At 43.2% G+C, this 23194-nt stretch overlaps 1 protein-coding gene across 1 annotated transcript in view; it reads left to right on the top strand.

Annotated features, from left to right (window-relative positions):
- The window catches only part of CSMD1 (CUB and Sushi multiple domains 1), a 1429265-nt gene that overhangs the window by 1376544 nt on the left and 29527 nt on the right, over positions 1–23194 (top strand). The window contains exons 53-57 of the mRNA XM_029226263.1: positions 9201–9374; positions 10771–10944; positions 17780–17968; positions 20609–20782; positions 21579–21761. Coding sequence (XP_029082096.1) covers positions 9201–9374; positions 10771–10944; positions 17780–17968; positions 20609–20782; positions 21579–21761 — 894 coding nt within the window. The remainder of the gene's footprint in view (positions 1–9200; positions 9375–10770; positions 10945–17779; positions 17969–20608; positions 20783–21578; positions 21762–23194) is intronic.

Raw genomic sequence — 23194 nt, 5'->3', positions numbered from 1 at the left:
TAAGCTAGAACCTTTGAGAAAAGATAGAAGAAGGAAAGCTGGGCAACCCTGTGTGCAAACATAATTATACCTAAAATTTAGGCAAAGTAATACATTATGTGTATCAGAGTACATTTTTATAAAGGGTTAGCCCACACTTAATCAACGCCATCATCCCTGCTTTACAACTGGGCTCTCCCAGGGTGCTGTGAATTGCCCCGGACTTGTTCTGATTTACCAGCTGTGCTGTGCAATGCTACAAATCTCCCTGAGCTGGAGAATTAAGCACTGAGAAGGCTCACCCCATATCTGCATATCAGGTAACTTACAGTCCATCAGGGAAGTTTTACTGTCCCCATGCTCCCTTAATTATTTTCTTCTGTTTATCTTCCCTGCAGTAGTTTGCATTGAACCCGACACAGAGCACACCGACTACACGAGGTTGTACATTTGTAATCCAGGTCTCCTATCATAGAAAGCTACATTAATCTTTTAATACCATTTATATCATTTAGACTTTTTCAACACATAATAGCCCATCATGTCTTTCCCTCTGTTACCTCTTTAATCTGTTTACTCAAGACGTCAGTGATAGATTGAGACATTTCCCACCTAAAGAACATTATCTTTTTTTATTAGATTATTTTGCTATTATCTGAAGTAAGTTTGCATTGCTATAATGACCTATGAGGAGATGAATTCTTTTGTAAATATGATATCATGGTGACATTCATGTGGCTAAAATAGCTAAATGACATGATTCAAAATGATATCATGAGACCATGTTTTTTCATAGTTGTTAGGGAATAAAACTGGAAAGTATTCAAATGCCTTGTATTTGATGATAGATCCACGTACAAATTTTTAATAAAACAAGTGATTATGACAATGCTTATATCGCAGCAAAAAGATGATATTAGGCAGAAAGATTAACCCCTCCCTCCTTGATCTTGGTACAAAAGTGATCTACAGTATAAAACTTAGGCTGTATGGTAGTCAGGGAAGGTAAAACATTTGGAAACACTCAGTGCTAATCTTCACATTTTACATCTACATTATCAGTGGCTCGCAGATAAATGTCACAATATTCCTCCCAGCCACAAGTGCTTCTGTCTCTATTTCTGAATGTTATCTAGTGATTTTCATTCAATTCCTCAAGAAATATTGCACAGGATGTAAAGGTAAATAGGAGGTGGTTCTTTTTTCTTGTAAGGAAATTATCATCAAAGGAATAAATAAGATAAAAACCAAGTATCTTTAATAAAAAGTTGAGATTGATGAACGTCAGGAGAGAGGTCCATGCAGAGTCCTCCCCATACCCAGGGAGGGAGCCACTTTGATGAACAGGGGACTCCAACACACAGAAATGGACTAGGGTCATCCCAGAAATGAGAGCCACAGAACAAACAGCAGCTGCACAGGTGCAGAACTGTGAGGCAGGAGGTCCTGATGGTTCGCCTGAACCAAGCACATCCCGGGCAGGGGCTCTCTGTGGTCACATGATGCTGAGGGACGGTGCTAATATGGCAATGTGATCATGGAAAGAATTCACGTCCTTTCACGAACACCCCCTCTAGATCAGGCAGGGGCTAATGCTGGTGCAGAGGCCATGACACTGCTCTTAGAACTCACAGTCTCAGAGTGGAGATAAATAGGTAAGAAAAATTCTATTTCTATCTGCTGAATTCAAAACAAAACAACCCTAACCATGTAGGTATTGTAAACGGATGGTCCTGGAGATAGAGTCTCCTGCAGGGAAACCTAAAATAAGGGAGATGTTTGCGTTGAGTATTAATGGGCAGTAATTCCTTTAGGGTTTGTGAAGACTGCAAACACAGGGTGGATTTGGATTAAGTTATATGACATCTTACAGGCAGACAAGAATGTGAACGAAGTTTTATGCAAAAGGGCAGTGTGTGCAAAGTGATAGAGGTAAAAAGTGTGGTACATTGAGGGACTACATTAATAAAAAGGCAGATGAAAGATTTCTGAAAGCCCCAGAGACTACCCAAATCATGGTACTGGCCTGAAATTTTCTTATCAAATATGGTTTAAAATAATTGCCATTGACTAGGGTGTGTCAAACAGAGATGTGATACAAATGTATTGTGTGGCAAAGGGATGGGCCCTGGTCGTTGGTGTTACTAAGGGCACAGAGTGTTGCACAGCTCATCACACCGCACCGGCCGATCCCTGCCAAGATTCATGTGCTTTCTGCAATACTACATTTTCTCGGACTTCCACAAAGTTGCTCAACATTACCCCTCAAAATTGCTCGTGGAGAAAAAGAAGAAGTCTCATTTGTGAGAACTCAAATGTGTTCCTTTAATATGCACACATCTGGAGATTTAAATACCATCCATCGATGTTTAATGCTCTTAAACGTGTTCCCTGTACATAAGAGGATCTGATCCATCTGACATTTCATGACCATTTGTTAATACTCAAGCAGTGTTTGCTATTGGCTTTAGAATTCACTGCCAAATACCCCTGCCTTTAGCCCCAAGCTGGAGTTATCACTGGAATGGGCAGAATGAAGCAGATTGCATTTCTAATTCTCTTGCAGGTACAGCGTACTTACAACACTTATTATTTTATTTTCAGCAATAAGTACCAAAAATAACAAAGCAAACATGAAGGTTGAATGTTTGGTTTGTAGATTTTCTAAAAATGTATGAATGTATTCGGTTCTAATCCCCAAACCAATATTTAGTATTTGTACTGATACAAACTGGCACAGTGAAAAGAAGGTTGACCTTAAAATAGGGAATTCTGGGGTGGGGGGCGACGTGTTTGTGTGTATGTGTGAGTGTGAGAGAGTGTGGCCTTAGGACAGGAGAGAGATCCAGCTATTCAGTTCCTATTGACGCACAGACCCCGCAGCGAGGATGCCCAGCACAGGGAACTTCTGTAACCTGGGAGCCACACACCCAGCAGGCCCCCTGGAGGAGCAGGTTTCCATGGCACCAGTGGAACTGTATTAAATTCCCAAATCACAGAAATCGCTTCTGAAATTGCACGAGTCTAGGTAATTGTAAGAGACTCTAACACACTATCCCTGAAAGTATTCAATACTTGAAAGAAGCATTCAGACTTTGCCTTTGTTGTGAGGTTAGGCACAACTGACATCTGACACTCTGTGTCTGTCACTCAGCAAAGTCACCGCTGAAAGTCAGTGCCGTTTGTTAGGTTGCAGACCGTGATCAGTGCAGCATCAGAAACAGCGATGCGCAGTCCAGAGAGCTCAGCTAGCTGCTGCAAAACCCTGCCCATGGGTGGGACTCCATCTCTACAGTGTATGTGCACGTGACTCCCAGACAGCAGGGATGCAACGGCAGGTATGGGGACAGAGGACGCAAGGGATTCCATTCATCCAGGGCACAGTTTTCAGAATATTCGCTCTGCTACTCAGAATCGTTGTACGACACACACTAAAACATCTGCGTGTACACTCTGGACAATAACGTTCTAGGACCACTGCTTGGAGAGGCTGGTCCTGCTGAGGCCCTGCCCTGGGGGATAAACGCGTTACTCGCGGAAAGCGCCGGTCCCCCGTCCCATGTGCTGGCCCGGGCTGCGTGATGTCAGGGCCGCGGGCTGGCGGCTTCTCTGTGCTTGAGACCGTGATCTGGGCTCCCACACGGCTGGGCCGCCGTCTGCCTTCTCCAGTTCCCACGCGGGACGAGTTTGTGGGAAATGCTCGACCCAGGAGGAAACTGAGAATCCCCTTGCCCGTCCCTCTTTCTCCCTGGGTCTGGCTCCTGGCAGCCCCAAGGCGACTTCTCCCTGTGAGAGGCGACTGGCATTCATTCAGCCTGGCCACCACTCTGTGTTTTAGCGAAGTTTGGTAGATTTTTTTCTTCCTAACTCAATTTTTGAGAAAGATTGTTAAAAGAGATTCTCTTTTCTATTTGGGACATCTAACTAAAGCATAATAACTAAAATATAGTAAATATAACGAAAGCTGTATTGTTTTTATCTAAAGTAGCATAAACTTAAAGGCCAGTGATTTTCACAGGGGAGTCATTTTGCAAATGAGGTGAAACCTGCAGACTCTTGTGACCCACTCACTCAATTTTTCTGAAATTTCATGGAATTCCTATTCCATTGTTCAATTCGTCTTAACAGGCCAATGTGAATGATATTTTTTAATGGTACAGTGTGTGAAACAAAGAGAGTCACCTGACTAGAACTGGAAAATACCCACCCCAGCATGGAATTCTTGATTCTGCTACTGATTCTCTCAAGAACAATTTTAAGCAGTTGGAGAATTACCCGTTCCATAGTAATGCCTGTCTTCAGCAGGGAGAAAATGGAGGATTAAAGTGTAAAGTTCTAGGAATGTGGAAGTAGTAGAATTGGTTATTCACACTTAACTAAAAGAAAATTCAGCAGTTCCTTTAGGATATATCTCTGTATCTATCAATCAATCTGTCCATTGAATTAAAAATCATATGCAGTTACAGTTTTACGGCATTCTACCTAATTCTTTAGCTCCTTGCTAGCCAGAGCGCTCAGGCTCTGATTAGTGGTAGATTATTAAATTCACGAGTACGATTGATGTAAAAATAAAATAGGCCACATGCTTTTCACTTAGATTTTCTGTCCGCACTTTAATGGAACCATTTGTCAGGAAATTTGGCTTCCTTGATTTCCTAGGTGTGATGACACCCGCTACAGAATTTCCTGTAAAAAACATTTAGTGATCTTTGTTTAAGCTGAAGCCAAATGCTAATGAAAAAGAAACAAGCAAACAAAAGCACAAACACAAAACCTAGGGCCCTGGCATCACAGTGGCGGATCTACTGGATAATCACATTATTTTATTTAGTTGATATTTTGTTTTGAAATGTGCAGGGCTGCCCTCATCCCAATTCTTTTTTTTTTTTCCAGTTAATAGAGTTACTTATCCTTCTTTACTGCTTTTTATACTCAGTGGAATAGTAATAATTTAATGCACCCAAAATTATGGAGATGTAGCACATGAAATATGTAAGGTCATAAACTGAAGAGGGTAAAATGGGTGCCCTTCTGGGAAATGCATAGTTTGGTCCAATAGCTCCATAGTCTTCATTTTAACTGAGACTCTAAAAATAAATAAAAGTTCTCAATACAGGGACCATTCTGTCACCTTCACCTGGCTAACAAACGTGCACCCTTCAGGCCTTAAATGTTGCCTCTTTCAGGGTGTCTGATGCCCACCTGGGCTACATGTCTCTCTCTACGCCTCACCTCTTTTTAGTTTTAATGTACTTTTTATTTTTATTTATTTATTTTTAACAATGTTTATTTATTTATTTATTTTGGCTGAGTTGGATCTCAGGGCCCTTCATTACAGTGGGCTTCTCTCTAGCTGTGGCGCGAGGGCTTAGTTGCCCTGGGGCACGTGGGATCTTAGTTCCCTGACTCGGGATTGAACTGGTGTCGCCTGTGTTGCAAGGCGGATTCTTAACCCCTGGACCACCAGGGAAGTTTCCCTGTTCCTCACCTCTTTAGGGGCAAACACCCTGGGGCACTTTCCGTGTCAGACCTCCCGTCTCTTTTATGATTGTACCTTATTCTTCATTGAATCCCCAGCCCCAAGGACATTGCTGGCCCACAGCTAGTCAGCATTCAATTATTGCCAATAAAGGAAAGCCACCTAGGAGACAGTGGATTTGGAAATGCTTTGAAAATGTGAAGTTACTTTATCTCTATTCACTTCATCAAATGTCTAATGAGTGACTAATACATGTTAGACGGTCAGCAGATATCTGAACATAGTTACAAAGATAGAGAAATGCTTTCTACATAGTGTGTCTATAACAAAACTGGGGCTACATTAAAAAAATTCACAAAGGACATATCCCAGTATTATCATAGGATAACAGAATCTTAAATTTGAAATAGAGCTCAGAGTACATTGAATTCAAATTCCACCTCATACAGTTTTTCCCTTCTACAACATTTTGACATGGTACTGTTGAAATTTTGGTTAAATACTGTAAGTGAAATATTCTGTATTTGTGAATAGCCCATAATTGGTCTAAGGCTTTGAATGTTTTAAAGAGGAACTACCTGAGGGCTGGAAAGTTATACGAGTGACAAACAGATTGTTCTCTACCAGCTTCAGATCCAGAAGTGACATCGTCCACATGTACTTAAAATAGGAAGTGAAGTTTGAGGTGAGCCTGTCAATTCTTCTTCCTTCAGGCACTGAGCTGAAAGGGAGTGTTTTTGAAAGACATCCCCGATTTTCTTTAGGTCTTTAAGGGCAGTTCCTCCCAGAACTGAAGCGTCCACGTGTCAGAGAAGAGTTGCTGTTGGAAGCCTTTGTTTCCACACAAGCCTGTCACCCTTGCCTTCTGGTGTCTGGGGTGCACAGATATCTCCTTGCTGTGAGGAGTGCTTATTTGCCAGGCTTTCAACAGAGAATGTGGCCTTGAAACATGTGCTCCTACTGAAAACTTAGATGAAAACAATATGATTGAGGTTTAAAAGTGAGTCTTGCCAGTCTTGTTTGTCTAAGTCAACAGTGAGGCTGTGCAGATCATGGAGAGGGAGGGGGACTTTCTGTCGCAATGTACCCTTTCCAGCATCTCAGTTACCCTGAGCCTGGGTCCCTCCTCTTGGAGTGCTGATCAGGTTCAGAATACCCCCAAATGCTTGACATTCTCTAGAGTTAACAGACAGGAATCAGGTGGCCCACACTCTCTTTGAGGATTGGAGTGTGTTATTTTGGTGTGTGCTTCTCAAAATTACGTCATTTCCTTCTCGCCTCGGAAGTGGCTGGATCCCTGCAGTAGTAAGCCCATGTGTGGTGGCTCTGGCTCCTTTCTTGTCTCGGGGATGTGAGTGGGGCTCCACGTCTCTACCTGACGGAGATGGCCGTGCAAAGCCCAGCCTCTGGGAAGGAGCCCGCATCCGTGTTTCAGGATAACAGCCTCAGAAGCCCTCCTTTCAACCCCCGGAGAACATTCAGCCTCCTCCCAGTTCCCTGCTTGAGTCACGCCTGGTGTGGGGGGAGGCGATCTGGCTTCTGGTCAGAATCAGCTTTATTGATCTGGATCTGCTGAGTGTAAAAGCTGCAGAGGTGACAAGAGATCAAGCGAATCGAGCACAACTTGACCCGACCTCTTACAAATGTTGGGGCAGAGATTCTGCTCAAAGAGGGACACCTATCACCGATTCGGTTTTCTCCCTCCGTCCTCTGCAAGGTCATCTTGCTGATAACAGATCTAGTTCAAACCTAGGATAACACAATGCAGCTGCATTGCCTTAAACAGAAATAGAGGGTACTGTTGTGAATTTTTCCAGAATGGTGGCATTAACCCTGAGTGTCATATGACAGTAGTTTGGCCATGCTCTCAGCTTTGGGGTTGCTGTGCTCTGAGTAAAGCACTGGCAGCTGGGTGCTCTATTCGGGGTGGTAGTGGCCAGGCGAAATCCACCCCAAAACGCTCTGCAGCTGCTCCAGCCTAAGGAGCGAGTTTTGGCGGACAATTTAGGAACTCTCCTTGTCTATCCGAAACCCGTGTGTCACTCACATCCTTTTCATGTCAGTTACTGCTAATGCTCCATAGTTTGTTAACAAGATACTCTTTCCATGTACGTGAGGAGGGGAGAGGTGGGGGGGAGGGGCAGAGAGGAGGACGGATGGAGGGGAAGGAAAGAAAGTGGAAGGAGAGCGAAAGAGAAGAAGGGAATCCCGCCTCTCCTAGTTTTCCCCGGACCACACAGCACCTTCCTACTGTTACAGAGAAAGAATATTCATGGCGCTCCTTAAAGATAATGAGGCAGACTTTTTTTAGGACCCTAGCGATTGGTGTAGGGACCAGGGTGATGGGATTTCACAAAGATATGGCTCAACCCCAGATGCTGTGTGGGCCCGTGGGGGTCACAGCCAAGGGGCAGGGAGGGGGCACAGGTGGGACATTCCTGAGAGGGAACCTCAGGGCTTGGAGGGGTTCTGGCTGAATCCACCTACCAGTGGCGGGTGGGGATGAGAAACTGGATCAGATGTTGAGGCTGGAGGGTTCTTGTAGGGTGACTTAGAAGGGTGCTTGCTAAAGTTGGCTTTTACAAGGAGGTGCACAGGTGGGCCTCGGGGGAGTGTCAGGACCCGGATTAAAGCTTTTTCAGGCAAAGAAGCTTTGTCATTCCCCTGCCTTCAACTCACGAAGGACTGAAAATTCCTCTAGCTTCCCTCCCCACTTGGAAGCCCTCTGGCTCTGAAGCTTCTCTGACACCCTGTTTGCCAGCGACCTCCTTACATATCAGAGTCCTCACATCAGTACTATTTTCCTCCCCTTAAGTATTGATGTTCACCCCAGTTTCGTCTTTGGGCCCTTTCTTTCCTTGCTGTACATACGTTTCACGGGCGAGCTCAGCCACCTGTTGGGTTCAGCCTCCATCTGTAATCTAGCTTTTCCTAAATCTCTGTCTGCAGGGTGTCCCTCCCCTGAGCTCTGGACTTCTGTGTTCAACTGAGGATGTGACAGTTTCCCCTAGACATCAGTTCAAACATAACTCAAATGGACATTTTCTGAAATTGAACTTATTTTCTGATATCAATCCTTCCTTTGGAATTTCACAGATAGTTCAGGAATCTAGTCTCTCACGGGGAGATCCTTCCATCCTTTTCTTTGCTACCCATTTTCAATAGGGTTACAGAACTTATATTAATTCCAAGTGTCTCTTCCTTTCTTTTGGCCTTTATTTGGAAATAGAATAAATAGATAAATAACATAAAATATCAATAAGTAAAAGAAATAAATGGAGAAACCATACCTGGGGAAATACCTTTTAACAATTTTATATTTGAACTATTACTTATGTTACCCACAATTGTTGAGAAAAATTAATGAGTTGAAGAAAACTCTATCAAATAAAAAATATATAAATGGAAAAAATTCCAATAATGTTTGCATTCAATGCTGTCAGTCACTTGACAATAAAGATAAACTAATTTTGAATGTAGTACTTTTATTATTTTAGATTTTTTTATTGGAGGATACTTGATTTACAATGGTGTGTTAATTTTTCCTGTACAGCGTAGTGACCCGGTTATACATATACATACATATCCTTTTGTATATTCTTCTCCATTGTGGTTTATCCCAGGATGTTGAATAGAGTTCCCCGTGCCATACCGTGGGACTCTGTTGTTTCTCCACGAATGTGGTACTTTTATAGAAGACAAGCTCTCCAGCGTGTTTTTGTTGGTTTTGCTTGCTTTTCAGCTGGCCACTGCGGCTCCCCGGATCCCATCGTGAACGGCCACATCAGCGGCGACGGCTTCAGTTACAGGGACACCGTGGTTTATCAGTGCAACCCCGGTTTCCGGCTCGTGGGGACTTCCGTCCGGATATGCTTGCAAGACCACAAGTGGTCCGGACACACCCCAGTCTGTGTCCGTAAGTACAGCCTGTGAACTAAGTCAGTGGGTGCTTCCCTTCGTGGTGTTTTCTTTTGTCATTAGGTCATAACACAGACACGTTTAAGCTCAGAGAAAGGATGGAGAGCTGTCGGAAGAAAGAGAACGTGGGCGCCCCTCCCTTTCCGTCTTTGGTCCTTCTCCCATTCCATGTCCTTCCGACGCCTCCTCCAGGCTCCCTCCACATTGAGTTTGCTCACCAGCTCATCTCAGATGGGTCCCAGGATGAGGGATGTCAGGCATTCATTCTCCCAACGTTGTCCCAGGACGACAAGGTGGAAACAGCATCCCACCAGAGGAGGATAGAGGTGCTGGGTCCGAGTCTGCAGGTTGGCTTTGCAGGGGCCCCACGGTGGCCACCCCTCAAGCTTCTGTGTTGTTTTGTGTTCTTGTCATTGCTTCATCAAGAACGCAGAGAGTTTGTACGCAGTCGTCCCTTTAATAAAGAGGTGAAATTGTATGTAACCATTGTCCTCAAACTTCATAACTTGAGAGACGAACGCTGACTCCTGTTTTTAGAAGAAATTGTACCCTTATGCAAATTTCCTTTTAAACCAATTTTTTTTCCTAATATGTTCTTTATTTTCCTAAACAAAGGGATTGTTGATGTAAGTTTAGGACAGTGACAGGTGTTCTCTGTGATAGTGCTGTGGTAACTGTACACAGTTCAAGGGTGAAAGCTTTACTTAGAAGAAAAAATTGTTGACAAGATAAATGAGAAGGAAAACACCAGTTTTACAACTGTAATGTGTTTCTTTTGAAAGGGCCAGTGAAGGATATGTTCATGATTTGTATTGCTGTTATTGTGGACATGACATAGTGAGGGTTGGCTATGTTCCAAAGGACCATACAATAGGGAATGTCAAAGAAAATATGATTTGAGCACGTACTCCTATTTTTGCTAATTTCATGATGTTTAAATTGATATTGGATTAATTTATACATACACAATTTAAATTATCATCCAAGTCCCTATAGTGTTTCAAGATGAGAGTTCCACAAAGTTAGCTGGTGTGTTCTAAGGGGAAAAAATTCAAAACTCACGATTAATACAAAAATTTAGCATCTCTTGTTTTTCACTGCTTTATTCTAAAATTACCTGATACTCTGTCATGATGTAAGAAATAATAATGATGACGATGAAGAAAGTACATTTGCCAGGCGCTAGTTATTTTCCACGATTATAATAAAAACCTGTGGGTTCAGCCCATGATTCTTTCTCTCAATATTCCCTTCCAAATATAAACAGAATCTGCAACATATCTGATTAGCTGTCAACCCCTTAATTCATACATTTAACATACATGTACATGTACTAATAAGGAATGCCAAGTGAGAGTGATGACTTGTTAATGTGGACCTGTCTTCCTCCGTAGCCATCACCTGTGGCCACCCAGGGAACCCTGCGCATGGTTTCACTAATGGCAGCGAGTTCAACCTGAATGATGTCGTGAACTTCACCTGCAACACCGGCTACTTGTTGCAGGGCGCATCTCGAGCCCAGTGTAGGAGCAACGGCCAGTGGAGCAGCCCTCTGCCCACCTGCCGAGGTAGGAGAGCTTCCTCCGGGGTTAGTGAGGGCTGATGATAACACGCGGGAGCCTGTCTGCGTGCATAGCGGGTGAAGCTTCCCCTCCAGAGTCAGGGCTTCTGCAAGCGCCTTCTGTTGTGGTGGGAAAACATTTCTCAGTATAACGTGCAAATCGCTCCATGGCCTCTTTCTTGCTCTTGGCCAGATATTCAATCAAAAAACCCTGGGATTCTCTACTTCAAAGACTACTCGTCTTCTGTTTGTCTTTCTCTCCATTTATGTGCTCATTTATTTCTGCCACATATATTCCACATCTTTGGTCCCTAAGCTTCTAGCCTTATGGATATATTTGAGAAGTTCTTATTGCTTTTAAATCTCAAGTTTTAGAAATTCACTTCTTTAGAAATCGACACATAGATCTGGACTAACACCTAAATTTCCAAGGGAATGCTGCTTTGTAGTTTTTGTATTTCTAGATGTTTGAGCTCATGCTGTTTAAGGTTTTGCTTCAAACACTTTCCCTTAAAACATCTCCTTCAAATATTTTCCATTAAAACATCTCTCTTACTGAAGACGCATGCATGTCCTTCCATGTGAAGGTGAAGTTTTTTGTTGTTTTGGTTTGGATTTTTTGGTAATAATATGGTATTAAAGGCAGACACTTACGGAGGTCCCTTGCTCTGACAATCACCCACCTTCTCACTGGGCTCCAAGGGAGCTGTATTCAAATGCAACAATAGCAGAATGGGAATCCAGGCATGTTTTAAATAGCAGTTATGTGAAATTGGCTACAAACTGTCGAGTCTGGCACGTGTCTTATTCAGAGTGCTTGGCTTAAGCTCAAAGACAAAGTAAAGCCTCCTAATTCCACGTCCCTCTAAAACTCCCTTTTCAATGTTGGAAAGACTTGCTGTGAAGAGCAGAGACCCCAGGTTCCCTGTTCTCACTGTCCCCAGAAAGCAGGCTTCGGGTGTGTCCTGTTTGCGGGGGGATGGAGTATCTCACAGAGATGCCCCTGGTTTCTTGTTCCAAAGCTCCAGCTGGTCTCCTGACAACGTGGGGCTCTGGTCAGCTTGACCATTGACAAGTTCATCTTGTAGGTTATAGGTTATATATTATAATTGTATTAGTCAGGGCCATGGAACGGGGTGACCGGGGTTAGGGGTCATCTTGGAATGTGTGAGCCAGGGCAGGAAGCTGGCTTCTAAATGACCTCTAGCCCCTCTGCCTTCCACGTGGGGCCACCTTGGCAAACCCTAAATGCTTACCGAGTATCGTGATGCACGTGGCTGTGATGAGCACGGTGACTCGCTCAGCCTCACCCTCACCTCTCACAGGGAAACGTGGGGCCCATGTGTCTGCCAGGAGCCCTGAGCACGTGGACAGCAGTGGAAAGGCTTAGCTGTAGGTGTCTGGCACTCGGTAAGGCAGCTGCAAAGATTTAGGAAAAGATTAAACACCTTTAATCAAACTGTTTTCTCTGCCCTCTACAGCAAGGAAAAAAACAGCACAACTGAAAGAATGGTTACAAATGAAGGCCCTTAAATTTGGGTTCAGTTTATCTTCACACAGGGTCACGGCCTAACTGTGCCTTTGATGCCTTAGGTGTATGAGAACCATCTATATCCATTGCCCCCAAACCCTTCTACTCAACTTAACATTTATTAAGCACCTGCTGTGTTCCGAATGCTGTGCTGCACACTGTCAGCATAGAGATGGGTGTAATACTTCACACCTTTAAGTAGGTACCACTCCGGGGGCTAATTGGGGGGAGAAGGTCCCCACGGCTGTTGAGACTCTGTCCACTGGACACAGTACATTCTGGCGAAACGACAGATTGAGTAAGTTCAAAACAGCAGGCTTTTAATTATCAAAACTTTTTTTGTTTCTGTACTTCATTTTCCTCTAACTTATGCCAGAAAGAGAGAGAGAAGAAATTAAATGCCTATCATTTATTAATGGTTTTTGGCGTTTTACAATAGATACTAGGTCCTTTAGATGTCTATGGCACAGTTTAAAGAATGCTAGAATGTGTTTTAAAGTCTTCAGTATTAATTTTGACTTTTCTTACCTTCCTCCCTTTTCTTGAAAAATAGGAATGGTCTTATTTTTTTAGTAGACGTTATTTTTTAGAGCAGTTTAGGTTCATGGCAAAGTTGGGCTGAAGGTACAGAGATTTCCCATAAACCCCCTGCGCCCACCCATGCACAGCCCCACCTCACCCCCCAATGTCACCACCCCCACCAGATGGTGCATTTGTTATCATTGATGAACCTGAATGGACACGTCATCTCACCCAGAGTCCACAGGTGACATGAGGGTCCACTCTTGGTGTTAGACGGTCTGTATGTTTGGACAGGTGCACAATGAGTGACACGTATCCACCACTGCCACATATCTTGCAGAGTGTTTTCACGACCCTAAAGTTTCTCTGTGCCCCACTTATTCATCCCTCCTCCTGCCCCCAGCCCCTGGCAACCCCTGATCGTTTTCCTGTCTCCATAGTTCTGCCTCTTCCACAGTGTCGTACAGTTGGAATCACACAGTATATAACCATTTCAGATTGGCTTTTTTCATTTAGTAAATGCATTTAAGTTTCCTCTATGCTTTTTAATGGTTTGATAGCTCATTTCTTTTCAGTGATGAATAATATTCCATCGTCCCGATGGACCACAGTTTATCCATTCACATACTGAGGGACATCCGGGTTGCTTCCAAGTTTTGGCAACTATGAATAAAGCTGCTGTATTCATTCCTGTGCAGGTTTTTGTGTGGATGTAAGTTGTTAACTCCTTTGGGTAAATATTAAGGAGCGTGACTGCTGGATTGTATGGTAAGAGTATGTTTATTTTTGTAAGAAACCCAGACTGTCCTCCAAAGTGGCTGCACCATTTTGCATTCCCACCAGCAATAAATAAGAGCTCCTGTTGCTCCACACCCTCGCCAGTGTTTGGTGTTGTCAGTGATCTGGATTTTGGCCGTTCTAATAGGTGTGTAGTGGAATCTCATTATTGTTTTAATTTGCATTTCCCTGATGACATATGATGTGGAGCATCTTTTCATAGGATTATTTGCCATCAGTAGGTCTTATTTGCTGAGGTGTCAGTTAAGGTCTTTGGCCCATTTTTAGTTGGGTTGTTTGTCTTCTTATTGTTGAGTTTTAAGAGTTTTTAATGTTTCAGATTACTGTCCTTTATCAGTTATGTCTTTTCTAATATTTTCTCTTAACCTGTGGCTTGTCTTCTCCTTCTCTTGACACTGCCTTTGGAAGAGCAGAACTTTAAAATTAGTACTTAATTTTAAAAGCTGACACTTCAAAAACGTCTGATGAAGGAGGAGATGACTGACAAACAGTCGTCCGAGTGCTGAGGGGATCGGAAATCACGCCCTCATCTCCCGGGTGCCTCCCGCTCGTGTTTCTGTTGTTTTCTATTGCTCTGTTTTGCTTCATTTATGAACTAAGAGATACAATCTAGTGCACAGAATTTACATGCATATTATTCGACCAGGAAAAGCATGAATTCAAAGAGGTCAGACTTATAAAGACAGTGAAGCGTCAGAAAAAAATGGCATGAAACTCAAAAAGTTAAAGTTAACAAAAATAGCTACTCTATTCATAAAACTTCCAGGGATTCTTCAAGGTGTGTACTGCAGTATGGCCTGATTCTTACCTTATGTGGTTCCTTGAATAAACCCCCAGATGGTTCAGGGTGTTGTGTCTCATGTCAGCATCATGTCGTGCTTGATTTCTTCTCCCAGATACTTGATGTGATCCTCAGATGTCTAATCTGTGGAGGTCAATGAGTTGTGGGATCCTGAGTAATCGTACAGCATCTGGTTAATGATGCAGAAGAGAAACCCCACGAGGACTTCGGAATGAATTCCCAGCAAATCTGTGCGAAAGTCAGGCTGACTTAGACACAGATTTCCACAAAGTCTCTCCACCCTGGACTCACCTTTTACCCTCAGACTCAGCCCTTCCCAGGGAAAAGCTCTGGCCATGCCAGCTGTGTTTGTGATAAATCAGAACCCTCCAATCCAGGAAGCGACTCACCCCCTGGTTCTATGTTTACAAACAGGATCAGGAAAATAAATAAATAAAAGAAGGGATCCTTTTTGCTAGTAGTAATATCTTTCTGGAATAAATAAATTATATGGATGTAAATTTCATAAAAAGGAATGAAAACCAATGTCTTCACATTTATTTTAAGAATCAGATTATGCCTACTGTTCCAGAGGCCCCCGTTTCTATAGAAGAGCTTTCTGAATCTTTGTCTCCTAAATTCAAATACGTGTCAACACGAGCTTAAAAAGTTCATTCAGTCAGTTCAAGGAGAAATAAATGAGGTATACCAAGTCTGGCAGTTTTAGGATGAGTCACTTAATATTTTCTTTCCTTGTGTAATAATTTTTGTGTTACATGCAAATGTTTGGAGGTTTTATTTTCTCTTTCTTATCTACAGTTTTGTGGGATTGGCCATTTAAACTCAGAGAATTAAAATATATGTCCTTTGCTATTACAGACACGAGTATAAAGGAAATTAAGAAAATATGGGGTGAGTGAAGGTTCTGTTCTGGTTAGAGAGGAATAAAAAAGGAAACAAAAAAAACTCACTAAACTTGCATCACTGAATCCAGGGTCTTGTAGTGAATCCTCAAGTTCACTGGAGAATATCAGTTTTCTTCCATGAACAGTCAAAGAAATCCTACCTTCCTCTTAGGTTCCCATGAGTTCTAAGTAAGCCAGTGCACGTGAAATGCTTAGCAAAGTGCCTGGCACATAGTAGGTGCTCAGTCTCCCTGCCCCCACTCCCACCCACCTCTGAAATTTAACTAGAATCAACTATAATCAATCAGAACCTTCTTTATCAAACCCGAATGTCTCATTACACCTGAAGCCAATTTCTTTATTCTTATCAGTTAGTGATAAAAAGTGAAAGGTAACTTTCATATGTTTGAAAAATAGTCATCGTAAGTTGCTTTTGGTGACCAGTAATCCTACGTTTAAATTTTGATTCATCCAAGTAAACAAGTTGGAAATGTTTATTCTGTGTGATACACTGAATAGTCACCTCACCTTCGATTGTCCTCTCAACTTCATGAAACTCGTGAATTCTGAGCAGCTGTCCTCCCGACATGGTGGGGCTCAGAGAGCCCTGCTCTCCTCGGCCGGCAAAGGGGGGGGATGTAGGCGGACCTCACCGTTACCGGAGCGATAACTGCTTCTCTTTTCTTTCTCTTCTTGCCTCCAGCCCCACCCTTCTCTTGACCCCAAACGCATAATGGCACTTGCTTTGTGCACTTCGTCTTTCTCACCCACCGCACAATCAGGCTGCATTCAGGAAAGCTGGGCCCGAATATAAAACTATGAATTAAAGAAAGGAGGAGCCCGGTGGGGCGTGCGGGGTCCCGGGGTGCATGAGGCATGGGCCGGGTGTCCTGGCGCAGGAAGGCTCGGCACCTCCACGTGGGTCGCCTAAGCGGTGTCCTTTCCTCTCACTGCAGAGAGTCTGCTGTGGTTTGGGGACCGTCCTCTAAGCGCGATGTAAGCTCAAACTCGACACCATAGCGTCTTTGGCCTTCGGGCCAAGGCAACACCTTCCTGCTTCTGAAGGTCAGACACAAGGGAGCTGTTTCTGTCTCCTGGGCCTGACATGCAACTCTAAGTGCCCAATGGGCCGATGCAGGCGTTTTTCAGGTCATAAAAATAATCGTGCAAGTCAGTGACACTTTTTCCAAATAGCTAATGCCTGCTATTATGGTGGGTTTGGTGACAATTTTATTGCAGGTGCAATGCACTATGGAGCCTTAAAAATACTTGCCGGGGCTCCGTAAGCATGTTTCCTTGACTCGAAAGAACCTGTCTTTCTTCTATCAACTAAGGATTGGTTTAAGAAGGATAGGATATTATTCTGCAGCGCTGAAAGGGACCCTTGTCCGCCTCTGATCCGCCCACCCCATCGTCCTGGGGACAGAGAGAAATCAGGGTGCAGACGGGCAGGGTTTGCCTTTGGCCGCTGGGACACCGAGTGCAGTGGCTGCCTGGGAACTTGTCATGCTACCGGCTTCTGAGCCAGAAATATCTGGAGAGAGCACGGCTCCCCAGCAGCTGCCCCATTCAGTGGTAGGCGGGTCAGAGAGAGAGAATTGGGGCTCTTTCTTTCCTCTGCACCTGCGAAAGCACGTGGCTGGTTCCCTCCCAGATGCCAGCCGGCACTCAGGCTCAGAGAGTGTCATTCAGATGAACCAGGCTCATCCCACTGTCACTGCCGGAGCTGTTTCTACAGGGGAAGAAGCTTAAATCAGAGGCTGCCTTAATTTACACTTCTATTAAGTGTTGATAGAGGAGTTGTCATTTTTGTCTGCTTTAGACACATAACAGAAATTACCTAGGCACGTATTGAAGCATTAGTGCATGTCAGGGTGGGGTGGGAATTAATTACTGTGTCCCAGGCTGTCCTGAAGTACCACAGTCGCATACAAATATGTAGACTAACTTCAGCCGTTTCTATTTTAACATTTTCATAACATAAAAACCTAACCAGGGAAACGAATTTTAGACCTTACATTGAAGAAGCCTATTATTAGGAAACAGTTAAAGACCGTCAGCCTCGTGTTGTTAAAGGTGCTATAGTAGCCGACATATTGCTTGACAGTTTTTGAAGCATAATGGCCCAAAGCAGGAAGTGGGATTCGTCAAGGGTACAGGATTTCACAAGCTTTGGCTGTCATGCTGTCGTCCTACCAACTTTCTAAAACCACGAGGAGGAGTTTGCCTTCTCTGCCCGTCTGTCTGTTTTGTTTATGAACGTATAGCTGCATTTGAATAATATGCACCGTGCTTTCCTTTGCAGTGGTGAACTGCTCGGATCCAGGCTTTGTGGAAAATGCCGTTCGTCACGAGCAACAGAATTTCCCTGAGAGTTTTGAATATGGAATGAGTGTCGTGTATCACTGCAAGAAGGGATTTTACTTGCTGGGATCTTCTGCCTTAACCTGTATGGCAAATGGCTTATGGGATCGCTCTTTGCCCAAGTGTTTGGGTAAGTGAGGGTCCTTTTGGCCACAGAGCCCTGTAAGAACACCACCAACAGAACACAGTTTTTTTCAAGTATTCAAAACGGTACTGATTTTTAATTCTCTCTACCCACCCCCATCACAAATTATATTTGTTATTATGACAACTTTATAGGTTGGCCAGAAATCACCAAATGCAGCTCACACTAGTTTCGCGGGAAGAAAGGGGTGGGGGTGCTGGCCTGCTCGCGAAGCTGGCCCCAGAGGGAGACGGACTCGGCTCGCGGGCTCCGCCTGGACCGGGCTGTCTCTGTGTCTGCTGTTGCTGCGTGTCTCCTGCTTCGGGCCAGCAGGGAGGCTAATCCACCGGTTCAAACGGGCACCAGCGGCCTCCAGACGGTGCCTCTATCAACACCCCGAATCTCTCAACACCATGCATCTGTCTGGACCCAGGTTCAGAAATATTGGCAAGAGGCTGTAAACGGAGTCTCTATCTATTGACCTAGTACCTGTGGCCAGAAGGGTGGCGCTCTCTGAGGGGCCTGATTTGGGTCTCTTCAGCGCTTCTGGTACAGTCCGATGTGAACATGATAAAAAAGATAGTGTCCTGGTCGTAACTTCCTCCTGACCCGTAGGTTTAAACAAGAGGAGGGCGGATTGCTGTGAAGAATGGGGTGCTCAGGACAGACAAGATAGGCCGCCGCTATGGCTCCCCTCAAAACACTATTAACAGTACGTTTCAGACCATATAGGTTCACAAGGACACTTTCTTTTTTACCCAAATAGCTAATAGTATTACTTTCTTTCACTTGAAAAATCATATTGTCCTTTAGCTCAGAGAGAATTTTCTTGTTAAAACATAGTCTGAAAATGAAGGAAAAGGAGTCACTCTCCTTGGCCTTTTAAAAATCAGTCAGAAACAAAACAAAACAATCCTTATCTTTTTAGTATTCATTTTGTGTGGGTAGAAAAAATAGGAAATGACAATCACATTATAAATTGAACTTACTGAAAAAAGTGATAATCCATTTCACCTGTGACAATTACGGCGTTTTTTTCAGTACATTTTCAGAGTGCATTGGTGCTGGAGACTTTTTTCCTGCAAGTCAGGGTCCCACAAAGCCCTTTCGATCTAAAACCAGTCTCAAATTCTAACTGTAACAAAACAACGAATTTCTACAGAGAAAGAGAGCGATGACTTTCAAAAACAAACGTACAGGCTTACATGACAAAACACATCTGTAAATGTATTACTATCCTCATCAAGCTTTATGTTTTCTGGTTTTCTGCGCCTTCACACACGGGAATTTTTCAGAGAAATTTGTTTTGTTTGTTTTTCTCCCCAAAGATTTCTCTTGCATCTTCCCTGGTGTCTGTGAGACTTGTATTGGTTGTTGCAATGATGCCAGCATGCTCCAACCTCCAGGAACCAGGTTTTAACTGATCTCATTTTCCAAGGGGCGACTTCCCACCACTGCGGTCATTAACCGCTGGAATTACCGTGAATTTGGGAATACACGCTCGCAGAGGAGGTTTTGTTTTCACGTGCTCTTCAGCAGCTAACCTCCATCTCTATTTTTGCTGTTATACTGTTCCACTGATTTTTTTCTTTTGTTTCACCTGGAACTGATCATTTACCAACAATTTCACTGATTCAGCTCTAGTTAGCTTCTTTTTAGGACTCCGTAGGTACACTCCTCTTGTCCAGTGAGTGGATGTCAGTGTAAGACAGTCTCAGAGGAGGGCTTATGTGACTCAGGGGGTGGCTGATGCCTTCCAACCTTTCTAACCTGCCCCTCTGGCTGGCATCACTTTGGGGTTGTCAGTGACTGAATGCAGCCCCTCGAGGATGTTTGAATACTCTTTGGCATCATCAGCCCAGGCAGCTGTTTGTACGTGGTATAAAATTTGCCCATGGCTAACCCTAATTTTGGACTTTATAGAAAGGGAGAGATATGTCTTTACGATCCTATGGTAATCTGGATTCTAGAATCTTCCTTCTTGAGGGATAATTATGATTAGATGATGGGCCTGATTTGGTGTAATTATAAAGAAATGAGTGGACTACTTGAGGAAAATATTAATCAGTAATTTATTATTATATTTTTTCCTTAAACATTTTAGATTGCCACCTATTCAAAGAAAAATTGTTAGATGGTCTCTCTAGACATGGGAACTGGAAGAGGAAGCAGATTTGACCGAGTTTTGTCCCCAAGCAAAGCATGATTGTCATACTAACTGGAGAAACAATGGAAATAGTCTTGGTGAATCTATGTTAGTTTCTAACATTTTGTGTAACACTGCTTGTTTAGGACACAGTTAAGGGCAGATGGGAAAAATTTAGGTAGAGTGACTTTCCTTTTTGAAAACCTAAATATCAATTTCTACCTTAAGCAAAGCTATCTTAACCTAATAAAAAAAAACAAACAAAAACTTCATTGACAGACCCTTTCGTGGACTTCAGTAACGTGACTATTCCGGGTAGGGGGAGGATCGTCTGGAAATTGGCATTTCTTATCCACAGGGCACTGCAGCGATGTGCAGTGTATCCGGGTGTTTTTTGTTAATAGGTGATGATTGTATGAGTCTCTAAGGGACATTGACCAACACAAAGCAGCTTAACAGGAACAATGTACTCATTGATTTGATTTGATTTTTTTCTTAAGTTATTTCGTGTGGACACCCAGGGGTCCCTGCCAACGCCATCCTAACTGGAGACCTGTTTACATCTGGGGCCGTGGTTCACTACTCATGCCAAGGGAGACGGAGTCTCGTAGGCAACAGCAGCAGGACCTGCCAGGAGGACAGTCACTGGAGCGGAGCCCTGCCCCACTGCACAGGTGGGCATGACGCAGTCAGCTCTTCATTCCAAGCATTGGGTAGTGGTGCCATTCTTTGAAGTCGATATTATTCCGTTCCAGCCAAGTACGCCTCTATGATATAGCGTCAGCGTCATCTTCATCTTCCTTCCCTTTAAACACCTATCACGACACATTTTCCTCTGCAGGAGTCTCCCTAGCACCTGAGTAGGAAGCTTGCTCACCTTGACTCAGTTTGCCCCTCTTTTCCCCTCCTTTTTTGTGCTTCCTCTCAGTTCTTCCACATCTTTCCTGTCGCTGTCGTCAATTGTTAAATCAATCCTGTATGGAAAAAATATCAACTTAATTCTTCCATGAATGTTTCATAATAAACAAAATATGTAAATATAATAAACAAAATAAACATAATCAGCAGACCGACACAGTGTAGAAGCATCAAACCTCTCATTTGATTTTTTTCGTTCCCAACACACCTTCACCCCCATCTCCTCGTCAGCTTCCTCACCAGCATTTCCAATGAGCAATTCCTGCATTTACCATCCCCAGTATTTTATTTCTTCTAAAGAATATCAATTATTGTACAACCATATTTTAATAAGCTATTTCGATTGTAGTTACACAGAAACGATTTCTTAGCCTCTTCCGTTTTTGTGCTGTAATAAAGAAAATCTTTCTCAGGAGATTTCCAGAATGCTGTATGACTGTAACTGTGTTTGATACACATTTACATAAAGTTTCATTCCCTTTAAACATAACAGCCCTGTTTTAAACGAGTCTAACAGCATTGAGTATTGCCATACGTGTTTGTGTTCCATAGGAAATAATCCTGGATTTTGCGGTGATCCAGGGACCCCAGCACATGGGTCTCGGCTTGGAGATGAGTTTAAGGCCAAGAGCCTTCTCCGCTTCTCCTGTGAAATGGGCTACCAGCTGCGGGGCTCGGCAGAGCGAACGTGTCTGCTCAACGGGTCATGGTCAGGACTGCAGCCCGTGTGCGAGGGTAAGTTCAAGCCTGAAAGTCAGCGTTTCAGGTTGAGACCAGGTAACTCACTCTAAAATGACCAGTAACATTCCACAAAAATCCTACAGGTTTACACTATTTCTACAATTAACCTACTTACCCCCCAAACGTATAAGAGAATCATCAAAAAGCACAGCTGGGCATAAGGAGGTACCTGACTGTTCAAAAGATCATACGACACTGTCCTCACCCTTTGAAAGTCCATGGTCTAAAGGAGGTGTCTGTCTTCTCCTGGTGACGTTCTCTGTGTTTTGTGGCTGCTGGTGGTGAGAGCTGAGGTGAAGGAGTTGTGAGTAGGGCAGAGTGAGTCGCTGCTGGGAGCTCCCTGCAGGCTGGAAGAGGCTTCTGTTCACACGTTCCTTCCAGGCTGTTGGTGGTCCTTGTTCAGAGCACTGTGTTGCAAAAGATTCTCGGGTTACTTTCCGTATAATATTTTGGAGTGAGTATATTTTATTGTACTATTTAAGAGGCATGATAGGAAATGGTGGGAAACCTCAGTAATAACAGTAAAATGCCACGGCTCTTTATAGACACGATGTCATGTCTTGGCAATGCCTGTCTTAAGCAAAGGTGAGCTGACATGTCATGAGTGTGTTCAGAGTCTAGAAAATAACTGAGTTAGAATTCGGACAGGTAAGACTTTAACATTTGCACACAAACTTCTCAATGACTGAATTTTCAAGTCTAAAACAGTTACACAAATTAATTACCTATTTTTACATGTATGAAACACTTTCCATAGAATTTGATCAGCTTGAATAAACTCACACAATATCAACACCAGAAATATAGATCAAGTTCCCTTAATCTTTATTTTCCCTACTATGTCAACTCTCCTTGTACTGTCACTCATTTTATTATAGGTGTTATACAGATAAGTAGAATATAATATGCATGTATCTAATCTGACTATATTTTCCATAGTTAACTGTATCATATGTAGTCTACATAATATAAAATGATATGTATGAATAAGCCAATCCTATGTATGCGTGTGTGTGTATCCTCTCATTGAGAGTCAGAGATTATCCTGGTTATTATAGTCAAAGACCTATCTATCTCTCTATAGAGATAAGTATACATGATAATCCAAGATAATGTTTGACTCCAAATTGCCTCTTGACAATCAAGTTAATGTAAATCTTAAGATTAGGCCCTAAAGAAGTTAAATCAAATATGAGTAAGCAGTTGTGGGGAAATGCCACCTGCAGCTGTGATTTGCAGGGTGATGCCATTTCTATTGACTGAAGTATGCGACTGTAGGTTAGTAGAACTTTTCTCACTCTCTGTTCCCTCCCCTCTTGTAGAAATTTGAATGTTAAAATTTGCATGAGAGCATGTCTTTCTCACCAAAACCAGAACATTTCATTTTCTGTTCTATAATATAATACCTCAAAGTTACACATGACCTC

Source organism: Monodon monoceros, unplaced genomic scaffold (assembly GCF_005190385.1).
Source record: "Monodon monoceros isolate NGI ecotype Baffin Bay Population unplaced genomic scaffold, NGI_Narwhal_1 Super_Scaffold_17, whole genome shotgun sequence".
NCBI lineage: Eukaryota > Metazoa > Chordata > Mammalia > Artiodactyla > Monodontidae > Monodon > Monodon monoceros.
Note: the sequence above shows the minus strand (reverse complement) of the source record. Positions and strands in the feature narration are given on the sequence as shown.